General features: G+C 33.7%; 1 protein-coding gene across 1 annotated transcript in view; it reads right to left on the bottom strand.

Moving 5' to 3' along the window:
• Positions 1-20,033, bottom strand: part of PRTG (protogenin) — a 134,767-nt gene that overhangs the window by 69,847 nt on the left and 44,887 nt on the right. Inside the window, exons 3-7 of the mRNA XM_074234616.1 lie at positions 4,243-4,387; positions 3,101-3,234; positions 2,541-2,678; positions 2,132-2,290; positions 1,058-1,217 (exon numbers count right to left, since the gene is read on the bottom strand). Of these exons, the coding sequence (XP_074090717.1) occupies positions 1,058-1,217; positions 2,132-2,290; positions 2,541-2,678; positions 3,101-3,234; positions 4,243-4,387 (736 nt within the window). The remainder of the gene's footprint in view (positions 1-1,057; positions 1,218-2,131; positions 2,291-2,540; positions 2,679-3,100; positions 3,235-4,242; positions 4,388-20,033) is intronic.

The raw sequence follows: 20,033 nt of genomic DNA, 5'->3' as shown, positions 1-20,033 counted from the left end.
TTTGTCTGTGCAAAAGCTTTTTAATTTAATGTAATCAAAATCATTTAGTTTGTTTTCAGTGATGTTCTCCATCATTTCCTTAATCGTAAACTGCTTCCCTTTCCATAGATCTGACAGGTAAACTAGTCCTTGATCTTCTAATTTGCTTATAGTATTTTTTTTTATGTCTAAATCCTGTATCCACATTTGGATGTTATCTTGGTATAAAAAAAAACTGTATATTTTCAACATATGGTTCAGAGTAGATGATTAACAGCTTTTTTCATTTAGTTGACAATGCAAATGAATTCACAGGATTTTGATCAATCAATAGCCATCAGGGATTTTACAAGGTTCTGGGGCTATATAGAAACAAAATGAAAACATTGTCTGCATTCAAGAAGCTTAGCTTATATTCTTTCAGCAGAAAGAAGATTTTAAAAGGACAAAGCAAACAGAATAAATAAAAAGTTAAAAAAAGGCAATTTCAGTAGCAGCGAATGCAGGAGCAGTTGGGGAATTCAAAAAAGGGCCTCATGGAGGAGGATACTTAAGTGAGCTTTGAAGAAAGGCAAGAATTGATTGTAAGAAGAGGAGATGAAGGAGGAACTATATTCTAGGCATGGGGAATGCATGGTCAAACATGCATTTTGCGAATATCAGTTTGTCAGTGTGTGAAAATAAGAGAAGATGAGGGGAGGGGAGGTTAGGAGAGAAACTGGAAGCAAAGTGACCAATTAGGGGGCTGTCCAGAGACAGAGATTAAAGACCCAAATAAGGGTGTTGTGTAGTGTAAGTAAAGAGGAAAAGAATGAATTCAAGAACTGTGGAGATGAAAATTAGAAGGCTTAGCAACAAATGGATATTTATTTGGAGATGAGAAAGGCTGAGGAATTAAGGACACCTGAAATGTTTTCTGTAAAAATGCCAATGAATGTTGGATTTTATCAAGCTAAATGTTTCACTTCAAAATCATTTTTAAGGGTATTGTATCTCATTTAAACATAAAACATCATTTTCTTATCTATAATTATGGGTTTAAAATTATGAGTATAAAAAACATAACAGCATATCTCACCTGTTATACATTTTTATTCTTCCATTTGAATGAATCTTTCTTCCATTTTTCAGCCATGACATTTTAGGTGAAGGAATTCCCTCTGCCTGACAAACAAAGCGGGCAGTACCAGCTCGGGGTCTTGTTAAACTTTCTGGCCATTCCACAAATGAAGGAGGAGCTATTTGAAAAAGTTTAAAAAAACAAAATCTAAAATATGTTTCAGATCTCAAATGAAGGGATTCATAGAAAGGCTAGTTATTAATTCAGATTTTCCCTACACCACCTAAGATAGGATTCCTTGCCAACTAATAACTTTTTATCTTCCTAAAGAGAGTTATGTATATTTATAAAACACTGAACCAAGTTCTCATGCCCATCATCTTTTTATAGCAATATTTATTTATATATTTACTTTTAACAGAAACTCCCTAAATAATTATACACATAGACACTAGATATCCATACATGTTATAGATATGTTATACACACATACCCACACATAGGATATGTGTGTAAGTTATAGGCATGATATAGGTACATTTAATATATAGGTACATATATAAGTGAACAGATATATGTTCAACTATAAATCTGCATATACATATATAGATAATACAATAACTCAAAGGAATGTTAGAGCTAGAAAGAATCATAGGCATTATCTTCCCAGTTTTAGATAATAAAACTGAGGTTAAGAAAAATTCAGTTTGCAAGATCATCAAGATATAATAAATACCTATTTCCTTCTGATTCTCTACACCATCATGTTTCAGCCAAACCACCACACCTACCTCTTCAATTCAGTTTGGATGAAAGGGCACATATTTTAGAAATTGGAAGAAAGGGAGACGAAATCAAAAAAGTGGGTTGGCAGTGAGAAAAAAATAACTGGTTAATGTGGTCAACAAGGAGTTCATGGAAAGAGTTGGATTTTAATGTATTCTATACATAAGCTTAGAATAAAAAAAATCACTTAAATAATACATAAAAACCAGACTACATAACTTAATTGAAAATGAACTGTCAGGTAAAAAAGTAAAAAAGCAGTTGGGAAATTTAATTTTTTTGATTGGAAGGGAAAACCAAACTTACCTAGTACAGTTAGAGTTGCCATGGCAACAGTGAAGTTCCTTGTACCTGGGGTAGTGGCCCGACAAATATATATTCCAGCATGCTGCAGCTTAACATCAGATATCATGAGATTACCATTTCCAAGTACTCGAGTATTAAATACATCAATAGACTTGTGATCTATTTCAAAGAAAATGATCCAATTACCATGATTTAAGATCTGTTCTAAGATTACAACTATGGAGTAGGTCACTAAAATGGTATAAAACAGAATGACATGCAGCACATTTCCCCTGTTTTAGAAACATATAAAATTTTACAAAGAAAAAATCCTATAGGAGTTAACTACCAAATGGCAACATAATTATATAATAATAAACATTTAATTTGTTATATAAAAATGAATAAAAATGGTTTAGGGCAAACCTACCAAGACGGCTCCAAGAAATGATTGGTTTAGGATTTCCTGTAGCCATACATTCCAAAATAACAGTCTGATGCAGAGAAGTTGTTATATTCTGTGGACCTGCTATAATAGTTGGTTTGTGGAAGGAGTCAGATTCCTTGGCTTTGAAAATAAAATTAAATGGATATGATTAAAAATGAAATAATCCATGAAATGCAATATAAAATAGCAAAAATTGAAAAAACCAAGTCTACTGGAAAATTCATCATTCAATTCTGACTATATTCTAATTCACTTAATAGTGCTACTCTTTTTGAGAACCTATAAAGTGAAAATAAAAAAAAGTATATATGTTAAGAACCTATAAAGCAAGTATTTAATTTTTCTTAAAGATGCTACCATCTTTTGTAAACAGGTCATCCTATAATAAGATGATCTGAATGATAACTGAGGCTACCTCTTTAAAATTCAAAATTGATGTTATTGCAAAGATATTTCAATGGTTTACAAATTTAGAAGGCAACATTTCTTGAGAGAAAAAAAGCTAAGAAATGCCCAAAAAAGAGAAGTATTCATCTTGTTACCTGGTAGAACAGTTACAGTAGCCTCTAAGCTTTTGCGTCTATTTGCTATCGTTGTAGCAACACAGCGATAGTTCCCAGCATCCTTTTGAGCAACACCATAGATTTGCAATACTCCTGATGGCAGAGCTGTTATCCTATTATAAAAGCAAAAAGACAATGTAATCATTTTTATAAGCTTCTGCTTCTCCCTTTAGATATGCTTTCTAAGAAGGGATATATTATGATTACCTCTTTTTTCTTTTTAAAAAAATGTTTCTTCTGTTTTGTTTTTTATTTTTAAATTTTCTTTATTGTTACTACTTTCCAAAAAACTGTATAAAATATATTTGATGCCTTCAAAACACTGTTGATTCCACAGTTTTATTTTGAGTCAAAAGGGAAAGGGATTTTTATAATATGTAGCTGTGAAAATAATTTCTGCATTTTCCAATAATGTGTAAATGAAAACTGAAAATTAACCAAACAGTTTCACAAAGTGAAGCTCAGCATTCAAAACAAAGTGAAGCTCAGCATTAAAAATTGCAGTTAACTGTTGGTCCATACATTACCTGAATGAACTCTAATTTCTAGCCTTCCATCTGCTAATATCCACTAGGAAATTCCCAAATAGAGAAGCCAACCCTCTTCCTACTCCAGAAAAAGTTTCTGAGCTAGTCACATTCCATTAATTAAAGTGCTTAAAACAGCCTTTGGCACCTTGACAAGACCTTCTTATAATACAGGGGAAGAGATTGTAACAATGGTTTTTGTAAGGTGAGATGATGTGAGATATAGGCCCACAGAATCTTGTAAGCTAATAACCATAAAAGTGATTGGACTACTTTCTAGAATCCTGGGCTGAAAACCTTCTCCTACAAGCATGTGAATAGATAGGAGGAAAGGATATCTTTAGAAAGACAAATTCTTCCATTTCATCTCCAAGCACAAAACTAGATACTAGTTCCAATAACCTCAATAGTCACTTTTAACACATATGATATAGTGGATTTTAGTTTCTATGCTAAAACATGAAGCTCATTCTAACTGTTCAATAAACAGATTTATACTTTAATTATCTTTTACTTGTGTATCTCTAATAACTTTTTTCAAAAGGTCTATTTTTAATTAATACAGTGCCGATGACAAAGAAAAAAGTCTATTACCTGTCCATAATCAATGGTAAACTTGTTCGATTTAATTCCCAAGTTATAATAGCAGGCGGGTGTGAAGTAATTTTACAGGCAAGTCTTGCAACCCCACCTTCTTGGACTTCAATTGAAATTGGCTGAATTTCAAATGTGGAGATGGCTAAAACACAAAGTTTGAAAAGGTAAGAATGATAACGAAAAAAAAGACTTGAAAACAATAGGTAATAAAAATTTAAATATCAAATTTGTATTCCTATCAAAATAAACAAAGGCATAAAGATAATTTTATGGGGAATTTTGCCAAACCATGTCATGTGGTCACGCTCCTATTTAGAGTAATTCTGAGTCATTTTTCCAAAACTTACAAACATGAGAATTGACAGGAAAGATTCTGAAATAATATAGGATGGAATCAAAATATATATATATATATACACAAAAATGCTACTGTGAAAAAGAAAATCAATAATTTAGGGAGAGTTTATCTTCATTTTCAGAAAAATTAGTTTAACATTCAAAAATAAGAATATTTGGATAGTACGGAAAGGAGTTAGACTCAATACAGGGAGAACAATAACAATGCTATTAAAAGTCTACACTATAAATTAGTGGATCATTTTCACTTGGGAGTAAAATATTTAGGGGAGGTACTATGAGGAAGAACCATCTGAGTTAGGATTTTAAGGAAGGAAAAACCTTCAGCAAAGGAAAAATGGGGAAGAAGTCCATTGTTGGCAAGGACAATTTCTTCTGTTTTTACAGTACCTTCATTTTCATACAAACATACACACACACACACACACACACACACACACACACACACATATACTTTCCATATACATATGTATATGTATGTAAACCATCACTTGTAATAAAGGATAAAAAGGATAGAAAAACATTTCAGAAAAACAATAAACATATCACCTAAGTCTTTCTCTCTCCCCTTCCTCCTTCCTTTTTTCATATTACTTCCTCTCTTCCCATCTTTCCTCTCTCTTTTCCCTAGCACACAAAAATTTTAAGAAGTCTGATTCATGAAAACTCCACACATAACAGGGGTTCAATAAATACTTGGTAATTTAAGAACACTGGATAATAACAAATTAATTTTAGATCTTCAGGAAGTAGTTTTGTCACCTGTAAAACAGGGATAAAAATTACTGTTTTATCTGCTTCAATAAGATTATTGTAAAGATCAAAAGAGATAATGACTATAGAGTATTTTGTAAATTATAGAGCACAACATATTTCATATAAATATATATTTATATAAATGTCAGCTCCTCTTTTACAACTTTATACCCATTAGTTCTCACAAAGCAATCACTTTCTTAAGAATTCATAATACACATACAATAGGTGATAAATATAGTTTGACTGGACAAATATGTTTCACCTTACATTGTTAACTGGTTTGAAAAAAATTTATCAGACAGTATGATGGGGTCACAATTAGTCCATAAGAACAATGTTATAGGGACAGTTAGGTGGCACAGTAGAAAGAGCACAGGCCCTGGACTCAGAGGACCTAAGTTCAAATCCTATCTCAGGCAAATAACAATTGTTGTGTGACCTTGGGCAAGTCACTTAACCCCACTGCCTTGCAAAAAAAAAAACTTAAAAAAAGAACAATGTTATAGATGAGACCAGTTCAAAAATGGTATAAGAGGAGCAAAGAGACAGCTTCCTCAGAAATCACATGAAAAGAGGGCAGAGCCAAGATGGCAGTGTGAAGGCAGCATTTCCCAGAAACTCCTTCCCCCCCAAAACTCCAAAAGCCATCAAATTATGACTCTAGCCAAAATTATAAGGGGCAGAACCCACAGAAAGACTGAGTGATACATTTTCCCAGTCAAAGATAACTTAGAAGTTTGGCGGAAAAGGTGTGTTTCACCAGGACCAGGGGTTGGAAAAAAGCTCCCACCACAGTCAAGCCAAGTCCAGCCTGGAGACCACTGGGAACAGCTTGAAGGGGAGGTGAGAGAACTCTGCTGCACCAGAAGTGTGAAGTAAGGAGCACCAGCCTCAGAGTAGCCCTGTGGTAAGAATATGCAGCAGGAATTGGGGAAACCAGCCTGTACCTCCAGAGCACAGCCCACAGATGGTAAGGGGGTCAGGAGAGACTGCCGAAATCTCTCTACTCTCCCTGGGGCAGGACTCTGCTGTTTGCCCACACTCAGATGTAGGTTGCAGTTTGACCTTCCCTACTAAGATACCAGGGACCCTCCTCACAGCTCCAGGGCAGAGGGGAGTGCCTGTGGTCATCTACATACCAAAGCACATACAAGAGAACATAAGACCTTGGAGGAATAAAGATCCCAATGGGGTGTTCCAACCCCCCCCAAAGCGGGTGTCCCAATAATACTCAAAAACTCAGGAAGCACCCCAAAACCAGATACAGGCTGAGGAAATGAATAAACAGTAAGAAAAAAAGGAACTGGTCCATTAACAATTACTTTGTCTATAATCCCATGGAGGATCAAAATACTCAATCTGAAGATGAGAAAGTACAAGCTTCTGCATCTAAAGACTCCCAAGAAATATAGAAGTTGGGCTCAGGCGATGACAGAGCTCAAAAAAGATTTTGAAAATCAAGTAAGGGAGAAAGAAGAAAAAATGGGAAAAGAAATGAGAGAGATGTAGGAAAAACATGAAAAATAAGTCAGCAGCTTAGTCAAGGAGATCCAAAAAAAATGATGAAGAAAATATTATGTCTAAAACCAGCATAGGTCAAATGGATAAAACAGTTCAAAAAGTTATTGAGGAGAAGAATGCCTTAAAAAGCAGAATTAGCCAGATGGAAAATGAGATAAGAAAGCCTCTGAGGAAAACAAATCCTTCAGATGTGGAATGGCACTAAAGGAAGCTGTTGACTTTATGACAAGTCAAGATACAATACTTCAACACCAAAAGAATGAAAAATTAGAAGAAAATGTGAAAATCTCATTGAAAAAACAACTGATGGGGGCAGCTAGGTGGCGCAGTGGATAAAGCACTGGCCCTGGAGTCAGGAGTACCTGGGTTCAAATCCAGTCTCAGACACGTAATAATTACCTAGCTGTGTGGTCTTGGGCAAGCCACTTAACCCCATTTGCCTTGCAAAAAAACAAAAACTAAAACTAAAACTAAAAACCTGAAAAAACAACTGATCTAGAATACAGATTCAGAAAAGATCATTTAAAAATTACTGGGTTACCTGAAAGTCATGATCAGAGCCTTGACATCATTTTTAAAAAATTCCTACAAGAAAATTACCCTGATATCCTAGAAGCAAAGGGCAAAATAGAAAATGAGAATCCACCAATCTCCCCTGGAAAGACATCAAAAAAAAAAACAAAAACAAACCCAACTGCCAGGAATATCATAGCCTAGTTCCAGAACTCCCAAGTCAAAGAAAAAATATTACAAACAACCAGAAGGAAACAGTTCAAATATTGTGGAATTGCAGTTGGGATCACAGGACTTAGCAGCAACCACATTAAGGGCTTGTAGGGCTTGGAATATAATACTCTGGAAGGCAAAAGTGCTTGGAATGCAACCAAGAATCAACTAACCAGCAAAACTGAACATCCTCTTCTTCCAGGGGAAAAGATGGATTTTCAATGAAACAGGGGAATTTCAAATGTTACTGTTGAAATGACCAGAGCTGAACAGAAAGTTTGACTTTCAAATACGGGACTCAGGTGAAGCAGAGAGAGTGGAGGAGAAGAGTAAAATATGAGTGACTTAATGATGATGAACTGTATGTATTCCTGCATAGAAAAATGATACTGATAATACTCATATGAAGCTTCTCATTTAATAGAACAGGTAGAAGGAGCTTGTGTAGATGAAGCACAAGAGAGAGCTGAATTTGAAGATATAATATATTGTAAAAAATGGAGTCAATGGCTAATAGGGAAATGCACTGGGAGTAAGAGAAAGGAAAGATGGAATAGGCTAAGATATTTCATATAAAATATATATATTTTTTGCAATGAGCTGTTGCAATGATATCGAAGGGGGAAGGTGAGGGAACCTTCACTCTCATCAGAAATGGCTGAGAGAGGAAACAGCATACACAATCAATAGGGTATAGACATCTAGAACTAAAAGGGGGGAAGGGGGGATGTGGGTGATAAGAGGAGAGGGCAGATCATAATCAGATATAACACATTTTCTTTTTTTACTTCTTGCAAGGGGCTGGAATTGGGACCACAGGGCTGGGTGGTTGCTGGGTCTTAGGGGTGGTATGTGGGTTTGGGGCCTCTTGGCCCCAGGGCCATTCATCAGTCCGCTGTGCCACTCAGCTACCCTACAGCACATTTTAGAAGAGGAACAGAGTGAAAGGAGAGAGAAAATATAATGTATAGTAGTGGGGAGGAATGGATGGAGGGAATTACAATCAGCAACAACAGTGGAAAAATATGGAGGTAACTTTTTTGATGGACTTGTCATAAAGAATGTGAACCACTCGAGACAGAGCTGATAGTATCAGAACACAGACAGAAATACATTTTTTCTCTTTCCTTTACTTTATTTCTCATGAGGGTCTATATATTTTGGTGGGAAGGGGTATTATGTTTACTCTTAAACAAGAATATTTTAGTAATATATTAAAAAAGATCATCGGAACAAAAATATTCATAGCAGCTCTGTTTGTGGTGGCAAAGAATTGGAAATTAAGTAAATGTCCTTCAATTGGGGAATGATTTAACAAAATGTGGTATATGTATGTGGTGGAACACTCTTGTTCTATTAGAAGCCTGGAGGGATGGGAATTCAGAGAAGCCCAGAAAAGATTTGCATGGACTGATGCTGAGCAAGATGAGCAGAACCAGAGGAACATTGTACACCCTAGCAGCAACATGGAGGTGATGACCACCCTTGATGGACTTGTTCATTCCATTAGTGTAACAATCAGGTACAATACTTTATTTTTCTTCCTTCTCTCTCACTACATTCAACTTAGATCAATGTATACCATGGAAACAATGTAAAGAATAACAGACTTCCTTCTGTGGGGGGTGGAGGAAGGAAGCAAGATTGGGGGGAAATTGTAAAAAATTCAAAATATGAAAAAAGAAATCCCATAAAAACAACAAGAATAAACATCAAAGAAAAGAATCAGTTAAAAACGAAGAAAATAATAAACAACCACAATAATTAACAAAACTCATGAAATATCAACTACAGCCAGTTCCATATTAAGAAATCTGAGAATCAATAAGACACAGGTGATTGTCTACTGAAATATAAAATTCCCAAGTCAACAAAAAAAGAAGTATGCAACTTTAAGATAGACTGATGAAGTGATCTATGAAAAAATGTTAAATGAGACAAACTATTAATAACTATCTTGTAAGAAGGTAGTGAACCAAGACCAATTCACAAGAGACTTCTAATTCTACCAAACTTGTTAACAATCAATTCCTTCATCATTTAGACTACCATAAAACAGAACTACTGGTAAACCACCTCATTTTTCCCACAGGGTAAATATAGTTTTGAAACCTAAAGAAAGATAAAATTAAGAAAAGTATAGTATCATTTATTAAGATTGGAATCAATTGTTTTTCATTTAGCATTCACCTCGCAGTTGTGCCTGTGACTTTGTGGACTTCACCATCTTGATTCTATTGTTTTCTTATCCTGCCTTCTTTTGTTGCCTTCTCCAATTGATGAATTCCTTCCAGGGTCTTCATTTCCAGGGATGAGTCTAAGCTGGTTATGTTTCATTTCCTTCTCAGCTCTGCTTCTGATTCTACAGAATGGACCACCTAGACCCAGAATTGCTATGTCCTTCTCCCCTATCAGCTCCCTTTTGTTATTTCCCCCCCTTCCAAATGGGCAGAAATTGTCTATTTGCTTCTATTCAATTCCCAAGGCTTGGTGGGTATCTGGAAAAGAGTAAGCACCTAATAAATACTTGCTGCCTGCAGAAAACTTCCCCTACCTGAATGAAACCCAAGACATAGTCGATAAGTCCTAGGGAGTTTCTAAGAAGCAAAGAGATATTAAGTGACTTGCTCAGTCATTGGACTAATAAGTGTCATAATAGTGATTCAAGTCTAAGAGTCTTGGACTCCAACCTTGACAATAACATATGCAATCTTGCCATGCTGTCTTTGTAATTATTGATGATGCTTATAATTAACTCAATCACTCTGGCACAGTGGAGGCTCTGGATCATCAGTGAATATCAAGAGCTTTATGAGGTTGCATGGCATAGTGGATAGAATACTAATCTTATAGTTAAAGAGACCTGCCTCAGACACTTGCTGGTTATTGCTTAAACCTCTCATGAAATTGTTTTAAAGGTTAAATGAGATACTTTTAAACCTTGAAATATTTACACATGTAAAGTAGTATTACTTAAATTATAATCAAGTAGAATTTATAAGTGGAAGATGAGCATCATTTAATAACAGGAAACTAATCCAAATAATAAATCATATCAACAGGAGAAAAATAGAGCATATTATCATTATTATATCATTAAGATACAGAGGAAGTCTTTGACAGGACTTTGGGGAAAAATATAAAATTCACATCAGCTATATCATGATTTATAAAATCCACTAAAAAACTACAGCAAGTATTTTCTTCCACATAAGAATTTTTCAAAAAAGTTATCAAAAAACCTGTGGGAAATTGTAAAGGGGAACACCAGCAAAGCCACTTCCAGTAAAGGCAAATATAACTATCTATGTACAATAGATAAATGGAACCTTTAAGGCTGTATCCTAGGGCAGCAAAAACAGAGCATCCCACAGAAAAGGTTGGAAAGCCTTAGAATAATCAGGAAACCCTAGGGTGGGGACCTTGGTAGCCTAAAGTAACAGTAGCAATGACAGTGATACATGGTAGCATTCATGTCCCAGGGGCAGTGAATAATATTCTGCATTTCAAAGATTCAGGGAAATCTAATCTTCTAGAGTGAGGGTCAGTAAAGGAACTCAGTTTTAAACAAGGAACACTCAACCACCTTAACCAAAAGTTTAGGAAAGAGGTGTAGCGTGGCCCTGGCACAAAGTTCCAGTCCAATTCAAATTGGAGAATTGAGAATATTTTTTTAATTGACTAATCTAAAAAAATTATCCTAGATCTAGAGATTCTACAAAAAGAATTAAAGAGTAATAACTGCAACCACTGCAAAATGATACTCAAAGAAAAATACACAGGTACATAAAGAATGACAAGAAACCCAAGGCCTTTTGAGTCTCAGTCTATTGGTATGGGATACTATCCTCACTGGAAGAGATCAATACCCTATGTCTGAATGAATGGTGGGGTGCAATTGGCCACAGTGGGAAAGAAAGGAGCTCCAGTTTCTCTAAGTGCCTTCACTATCTTCATTCTCTTCTGGAACTTGAATCTCTTCTAGTCTCTTTGAGTCTCATCAGTCACTTTGGTTGCTTCTGGCTTCCATATTCAGGAGAGAAGATGCATGATGCCAACCTCCACTTCAGGATGTGGAAGGGAGAATACAATTCTAGGACAAAAGTGACATAGGGAGGATGTGGGAATTCCTTTTACATCCCTATTCCAGTTGCCTAATTCTATAGTCTTAGGGGGAATTTTCCCAAGATATGAGATTCTTTTTCTTAATTAAACTGAGTTATTTTACCCCCATTGGGAGAGCTCCTTCCCTCTATATTTTCTGGTATATGTTCTCTTATGTACACCTCAGATTTCTGTCAAACAACAGATAAATGAGTTTCTTTGCTACTCTTCATGTGTGTTCATTGATGGAAAAGGATTTTAAAACTGGGGTTCTGCGTCCCTATTAATAACAGCAATCAGAATTTTAGTTTGAACCTGAAAACTACATTCTCTAGACTAATAATATTAAGGTAATAGAGAGAAATTATTTGGACTGTAACCTTTCTACCTGAGGAGGGTAGGGTGACCAAGCTTCTGGCTTTAATCTCCTGCTTCTCTTTTTGGCATGAATGTTTCCCTTGGAGGAGAACAGAGATGTCTCTTCTGCTTTCCTTTCAGCTGTACCATGATACACTCAGGCTACATGTGATAAGAGAAATCTGCCTAGCAGGAAACCAAATGAATCAAGGAATTACAAAGCATAGAACCATAATAAAGAAAAGCAAATCTGAGGATCTCAGTAATACAAATATCAGAGAGGCAGTACAACAGAACTGTGAGGAATTAAAGAAATGTGAGGAAACCAAGAGTCATGACTAAGAGGGGCAAATCAGCAGACTTGGCTTTATTGGTACTAGAAAAATGAGTATGGCTAGGAAACATTCACCCTGAAAAGCAACCCAGACCAAACCCTTTAATGGTACTGGGGGGGTCTTATAGACTCTACCATTTCTAAAGAAAGAGAGGACTTCATCAAAGGGAGAATTGCTTGATTACCTCTAGAAAAAGAAGAAATGTTTTCTTTACAGTCCAAAAGAGTTCACATAGGAAATCATTTTGCATTTTTGTCAAGTTCATTTAAATCTCTCCTATATTCAATTCAATAAACATTTATTAAGGATGTAGTAAGTGACAGTACTTACAGCATAAGTAAAGGGGGTGCCAGTTAAGGAAAAGAAAGATTAGACCTTCCCCTCAAGGAACCTAGAATCTAATGAGATAAGAAAATACACCAAAGAAGGAAGGAAGGAACACCTGAAGGTACACAGTGTGGGGGCATCTTGTTCTGTGGAACTAAAACTAGGAAAAGTGGTTTGTGCTAAAAAGACCCAATTCCTGCCATTTTTAAAGGAAGGCTTTGGGAGGAGTTTGGTATTGAGCCCAATGACTCTCCAGTCAAAGGACAGAGAAAACTGAGAAATTTGATGTCAATCAAGGCATGAGTTAGTAATATGGTGATGAGATTAGAAGAGTTGACTTAGTCCTGTAAGGAACATCTTGTTTCTAAGAGTTGAAACAAGGCAGAGCAGCGGATACTCAATGTGTAGCAATGTAATTAAGTGTAAAAAAAAGTCACAAAATGACATTCCTAGGGCTTTTATAGATAGCAACATATGTCAGAAAGATTTGGAGAAAGATTCCCACTTCCTACCCCCCCCATAAAAAGGATATCTAGGTCCATCAACTCAGGTCCTGAGACCCAACTAACATGGATTATCCAAGCAAACACAATGGAACTGTATATTCACTGAATTAGTCCATTAGTATTCACAGGTACTGAAGAGAAATGATAAACTATACTTACAAACATATAGGAAGACGAGTACAGGCTAGACAAATCAGAAAAATTGTACAACACTTTCAATAAGCCTAGTCTACTCCATGATATAAACCAGAAGTTATTGCTCAGTAGTGTCCTCCTTTTCGTGATTCTTTTTGAAGTTTTCTTGACAAAGGTATGGAACTAGTGTACCATTTTCTTCTCTAGTCCATTTTACAGATAAGAAGACTGAGGCAAAGGGAGGGTCACATAGCTAGTGTCTGAGGCTGGATTTGAAACCAGGTCTAGCACTCTATCCACTGTGTCACCCATCCTGAAATCTACATAATATTAAAAGACCTAGAAGAAAGTTTCAGTGCATTGTGTGGGTCTATTTAATATGATTTATGGGAAAATTTGGATAAGAATCACACTGAAGAGGAAGGTATGGATGGACTAGGATCTGCCCTAGGTAAGTAGTAACATACAGTGAGTTCATGAATAAATTCAAATATAAGTTCCTTAGGGTGCTAAAGGACCCTGAATCTGAAGCTCAAATTCAAAGAAATAGACAGAATAGTTTCAGGCAAGCTCTGAAAGGGATATGAAAGGAATGCTCTTTTACAAACTGGTATTTCTTCGTCTGCTCTGTGAATTATCATCTATCTGTAAAGAAGATGACATAGCAGCATACAGTGTGACAGGGGAATTACAAACTAGAAACTAGATAGAATGAAAAAGGAATGAGAGATGTACCTGACAAAAAGACTTCAAAGGCAACAATAAAATGTTACCTAATTATATCAAGAACAGTGACTATTTTTTTTCCTTCTTTTTATTCCCATTGCTTAGCACAGTGCCCTAGCACACAGTTGACAAATTCTTGTTGATTGACTTTCTGACTAGAGATTCAGCAAGGTAACTTTCAAATATGAATATTATATGAAATGCACAATCAAACTGAGGCAAAAAAGATTTAGGATATGTTTTGTTCCAGTTGTGTGTTCATGTATTTTCTCTCTCTCTCTCTCTCTCTCTCTCTCTCTCTCTCTCTCTCTCTAACATGGAAAACATTAAGGAGTGTTTCACTTCAAAATGTCATTTGAAATGGAAAAGAAATTTTAAGAAATTGATGCCATGGAGATAATTCATGTTTTATGTCATTTTTATCAAATAATGTAATGAGTAAATAGATATTAATGTGATCAGAATGGAAGTTACTAAATTCTTATGGGACTTCAACCTCAGTGACATTGTTCAGTCTTACTTCATTCCAAAGTAATTCTGACCCCAACAAAGTCTAAAAATGCTTCACTCAGACTACTTTAACATAGGTTTCTTTTCAAGTCTTACTGATGTTCTTAAAAACTGCTGCAATTTCCCAATACAATTCTACCTCTAATAGAACCCTCCCCTCCTTTAAATAAAGAGCTAAGTTAAACAAAACAAGCCAACATACTGACCATGCCTAATGGTCTTAATGCCTCATTTCATACCTGTGGTCCACTCTGCCTTACTGAAAGAAAAGAGATAAGTGTCACCTTAGCCTTCTTTATTATAGCTTTAAGTGAAGATATCCTTTTGTATACAATCCCAAAAGCATAAATTACAAGGGAAGGTTATTTTTCCCTTTTCAAAGCTTCAAAATCTTTTTATTTCACACTTTGAAACTTGAAGGAGAAAAGCTTAACTTATTCTTACCTCTCTCTGATCTTGATTAAAAATAGAAACTTGAGATATGGAATAATTAAATTAAGCAAGATTAAGGCAAAGTCATCTTGTAAATTAATGGCAAAATTATTCATTCAATCATGTCACTGATTCACTAGGTCATACTATTTATATATGCATCTTGCTTTCAAAAGAATGCTTGATACAAATGGTCTATTCTCAGAAAAATGGCACAGATAATATAGACTCACAATCTCTCCTTTTATCCTAGTCTCCAAATTCTGCTAAACCCAAATTTGTAAAGTGGGCACATGCATTATGAAAATCAGTTAATTAGTTAATCTTGAGACTGATTTTTCCATTTAAATTTATATTTGTCAGTCTCTTGAAGGTAAAATGCAAATTTTATCAAAATAACAATCCATATAGAATGGAGGAAATAACAATAACAGATCCATATAGAATGGAGGAAATAAACTTCAGAAAATATATAATTACCTGGTAATTAAACTCAGGATTTTTTATTGAAAAAACAACTCATATTTATTCATAAAAATCCAAACCTTAACCAAAGCATATAGAAAAGAATGTAGCTATGAAATAAATTCTTTCATTTAATATGTCAATTTTTAAAGTTTTTGTGGCATCCACTTCTTTTGTTATTGGTTTAATTTAATTAACAAAGATTTTGCTTTGCTAATGACAATCATTTTTGTAATAGTCAATTTTATATTTCAATTAAGAACTAATCTGTAAACCAATATCTGTCATTGTCAAATGTTTTCACTTAAATTCAGCAATATTTCTGTCTTCATGTAAATTTCTTTCCTAACACTGATTTTATTTCTTCTAGTAAACTGTGATTTTACAAGCCTATTGCTGTCTTGTGAAACCTGACCTCTTTGTAACTTGCTTCTTTTCCCCCATGGCCAGTGCTAATATAAACCAAGAACTCAAGAAGAAGTCATTAAAGCAGTGCTATTAAGAGGCCAGAGCTCCATAAAATGAGCAAAAAACAAAGTATCCAGAAACGGTCACTGTTCTCAAAAACAACCTTGCAAATGCAATAAACATAAGTGCCTTTTTTATTTGAGACTTCCTCTTTTCCCTTGTCTACTTGATCAGTTTAGGTCAAAGATTTATAATCAACACAAGTGGAATAATAATATTATGATTATTAAATCTTTGTATGTAATGATGCATTGCTATTTTATTCTAAGTATTATGTAAAAGCTCAAATTTACACAATTGATAGTTATATGGCAATTTAAGGTTTGAAGAATGTTTTCTCACTACACAGTGAGGTAGGATTAATATCTAACATAATATTAACAACTTTATATTATATTAATAATAAATTGCTAAAAATAAAACATTTAGAATGTAATTTAAAATTTTTAATGTATGTATTTATTTTCGAATTCTACAATTTCCCCCCGAATCTTGCTTCCCTTCCCCACCACTCACAGAAGGCAGGCTGATAGTCTTTATATTGTTTCCATGTAGAGTGTAATTTTTTGTCTTTCTAATGTAAAACCTACACTGCTATACACATTACAAGATAATAAAATAGATCAAGAATGAAGATTTATTGCATATTATTCAAATCACTTAACAGTCTTACAAGTAATGAAATCATGAGTAACCTTTTTATTTATCTATTTATTTAAGGCAATAGGATTAAGTGACTTGCCCACACAGCTAGACAATTAAGTGTCTGAGGTCTAATTTGAACTCAGGTCCTCTGGACTCCAGGACCAGTGCTCTATCCACTGCACCACCTAGCTGCTCTCTATTAACTTTTTTTAAAAAGAAATCGACACGTATATTACAAAATTGAAGAGACTATATCTAGTAAATCATACCATCATGTTGATGACATACTTATACCAAAGGGCTGTAACAACAGTTTAAATAGAATGCTTAGATTCTACCAGTGGCCTTCTGTTTTACAAAATAAACCTCCAAGCCAATCCCAGAAGGGAAAAGAATAAAGCAGGAAATGGAGCTTGTCAGCAGATAGCCTGTTCCCAACTCAGTCACTCACTTGAAGACTTACAGTCACCCTCCAGAAATCTTTGGGAAAAAGTCAAAAACTTAGCTCCTGCAGAAAAAGAGATTTCTTATAAAAAAGCTATCTGAAATGATGTAAAATATCAATAAATACATTATAATTCAATAATAAGTATTATGATGAAATTCATTTTTATATCAGTCTTTCAACAAGCACATTAGCTTCAGTGTTTGACAATCAAAACAGTTTAAGCCTAATCAAAATTTCTTCAACCTGTCAAACTCAATCCACTTTCACACTATAAATTTTAATGATAGCTTATATACATAAGAAAACATGGACTATTTCAGAGAAATGTTCATTTCACTGTTTAATTAAAGAATCCGAAGGCAAAAAATAAGCAATTTTCAAAACATTTTTACAGAATTTGATGAAACTTTAATTATATTCTAAAAAGCAGTAAAAAGTTGTAGAAGATCATCATTTGTTGTTAGAAAGGATCAGGTACTAGGATTATAGTTAATGGAAGAGACCAGGTCCTCATGGTTAATGGCTTGTGTCCCTAAGTGGATTACTCAACTTAGTTTTTCTCAACTTAACAAAAGGGACAACACATTTATACTATATAATACACAGGTTCATTTTTCAAAGTGTTTTATAAACTTTTAAGTAGTATCCAAGGTATTATTATTCTCACAAAAATGTTCATTTTGATAACAATCTATCTCAAAACAACCTATCAAAGAAGATATTAACAATGTTATTGATGTGAAATGAGGATGTTGTACACATAGTACATGCACAAAAGTTACCTATTCATTATTAACTCACCTCTCAATTTAACTCTGCAATGTATGGACTACCTTGTTTTACTGTAATACAATCTGAAAATGTTGTGCTGTATATTCAATTTTCCAAAATGAAATATTAAGAATATTTTGAAATAATTGGAAACCAAAGGCAAGGAAGGGAACCAATGATTTATCTAAATAAGTAATTTCAACTAAATAAACATTTTCATATATGTTCACATCAACCATTAATTAATGGCTGAATTTTGCTCAATTTTTACTTAAAGTCTAGCAAAATACATTAGTATTGTCATATTTGTAATTGAGAAATACATTTTTATCTATACATACTAGCATAAGCACAACCACACAGAAATAAGGACATTTCTAACTAGTCAGAACAAATTTCCTTGAAAATTGTAACTGTTTAAATAGCAGCTAATGATTCATGATACAAGAAATATTAAAACAGTCAAAAAAGAAAACAGAAGAAAAAATAATTGAACTAGAAAACAATTCAGATAGATTATGTAAAAATTATTGGACTATCTGAAAATCATGACCAAAAAGAGCCTAGACATCATAATTCAAGAAATCAAAAAAAAAAAAAAAAAACGTTTTCTAGAATTCCTAGAACCAGAGGGCAGAGTAGAAAAACATTTCCTGAAAGAAATCATAATAAAAACTCACATGAACATTAGGAAAATCCAGAGGTTCTAAATCAAATAAAAATTATTGCAAGTGTGTAGATAAAAAGAAAAAAAACTGAAACCAATAGTCAGAATCACATACAATGTTAACAAATATTACTGTAAAGAATCTGAGAAATTGAAATATGATATTACATCATACAAAGGATTTAGGCTTAAAATCAAGAAGAATTTTCCAAGAAAAACTGAGAATATCTTATAGGACAAAAAATTTCCCAACATTTCTGATAAAAGGTCAAAACTACATAGAAATTTCTAAATACAAACTGGAATCAAGAGAAACATAAAAAAGTAAACATTGAGCAAATAATCAAAAGGGATCCAACAATGATAAAATGTTTATATCCTACTATGGGGAGCTCATACAAGTTATTTCCTCAGAATTCTTATCATCAGGAGTGATAGAGGAAGTCTAACTGGACTTGAAGATTTGGGAATCACAGGCTGAAGAACAAATCACAGAAACAATCAATATAATGACACCAATGAAAAAATATTCCAAAATTTGTGAGATGCATACAAAGTAGTTCTTAGGAGAAATTTTACATTTCTAAACATTTTCAATCAATTAAAAAGAAAGAAAGAATAATAAACTTGATATGTATCTTTAAACAATCAAACAACTTTAAAAACCAATAAATTTAAAACTTCCAATTAAATAGCAAAATGGAAATCTCAAAAATCAAAGAGATTAATAAAATTTAGAGCAAGAAAAAATTTAATTAGTAAATTAAACCAGGAGCTTTTTTAGAGGAAAAAATAAAAGATAACTCATTAAGCCTAATTTGATTTTTAAATAGAAAACTAAATTATCCATTTCAAAAATTAAAAAGTTGATTTATAGCCAATGAAGAATGAAAGAAATTATTAGGAACTATTTCACACAATTATATGCCAACATGTACAAAAATATAATTGTTGACATTAACAAAACAAGAAATAAAACTTAACTGAATCTTAGAAAAATAAATTTAATAATCCATAAATTAACTCCTAAAGGGAAAAAAACACATAATTAGATGGATTTGCAAATAAAAGAATAATTAATCTATATTAAACAAATTAAAAAAGAGAAAAGGAGACCAAAATAATTTCTTTTATGATACTAATATGGTCTTGACCTTCAAAACAAGAATAGTTACAAATAGAGCAATATTTAGTAAATATTGAGGCAAACATTTTAAATAGTACTTTAGCAAGATAATCATAGTAACATATTATAAAGAGTATTCACTACATGCAGATAGAATTTACATCAGAATCAGGGGACTGGTTCTACATTAGGAAACCTATATAAAAAATAAATCATATTAATAAGAACAAACTCACATGATTACATCGAGCAATAGATACAGAAAAGGCTTCTGACAAGAAGTTATACTCATTCCTGCTTTAAAAAACACTAGAAAACACAGAAATAAATAGATTTTTTTCTTAATATGTTAAGCAGTATCTATTCCCCAATCAAGAACCAGCATAATCTGTAATGGTGACAA

Source organism: Macrotis lagotis, chromosome 4 (genome assembly GCF_037893015.1).
Source record: "Macrotis lagotis isolate mMagLag1 chromosome 4, bilby.v1.9.chrom.fasta, whole genome shotgun sequence".
NCBI classification, from domain to species: Eukaryota; Metazoa; Chordata; class Mammalia; order Peramelemorphia; family Peramelidae; genus Macrotis; species Macrotis lagotis.
Note: the sequence above shows the minus strand (reverse complement) of the source record. Positions and strands in the feature narration are given on the sequence as shown.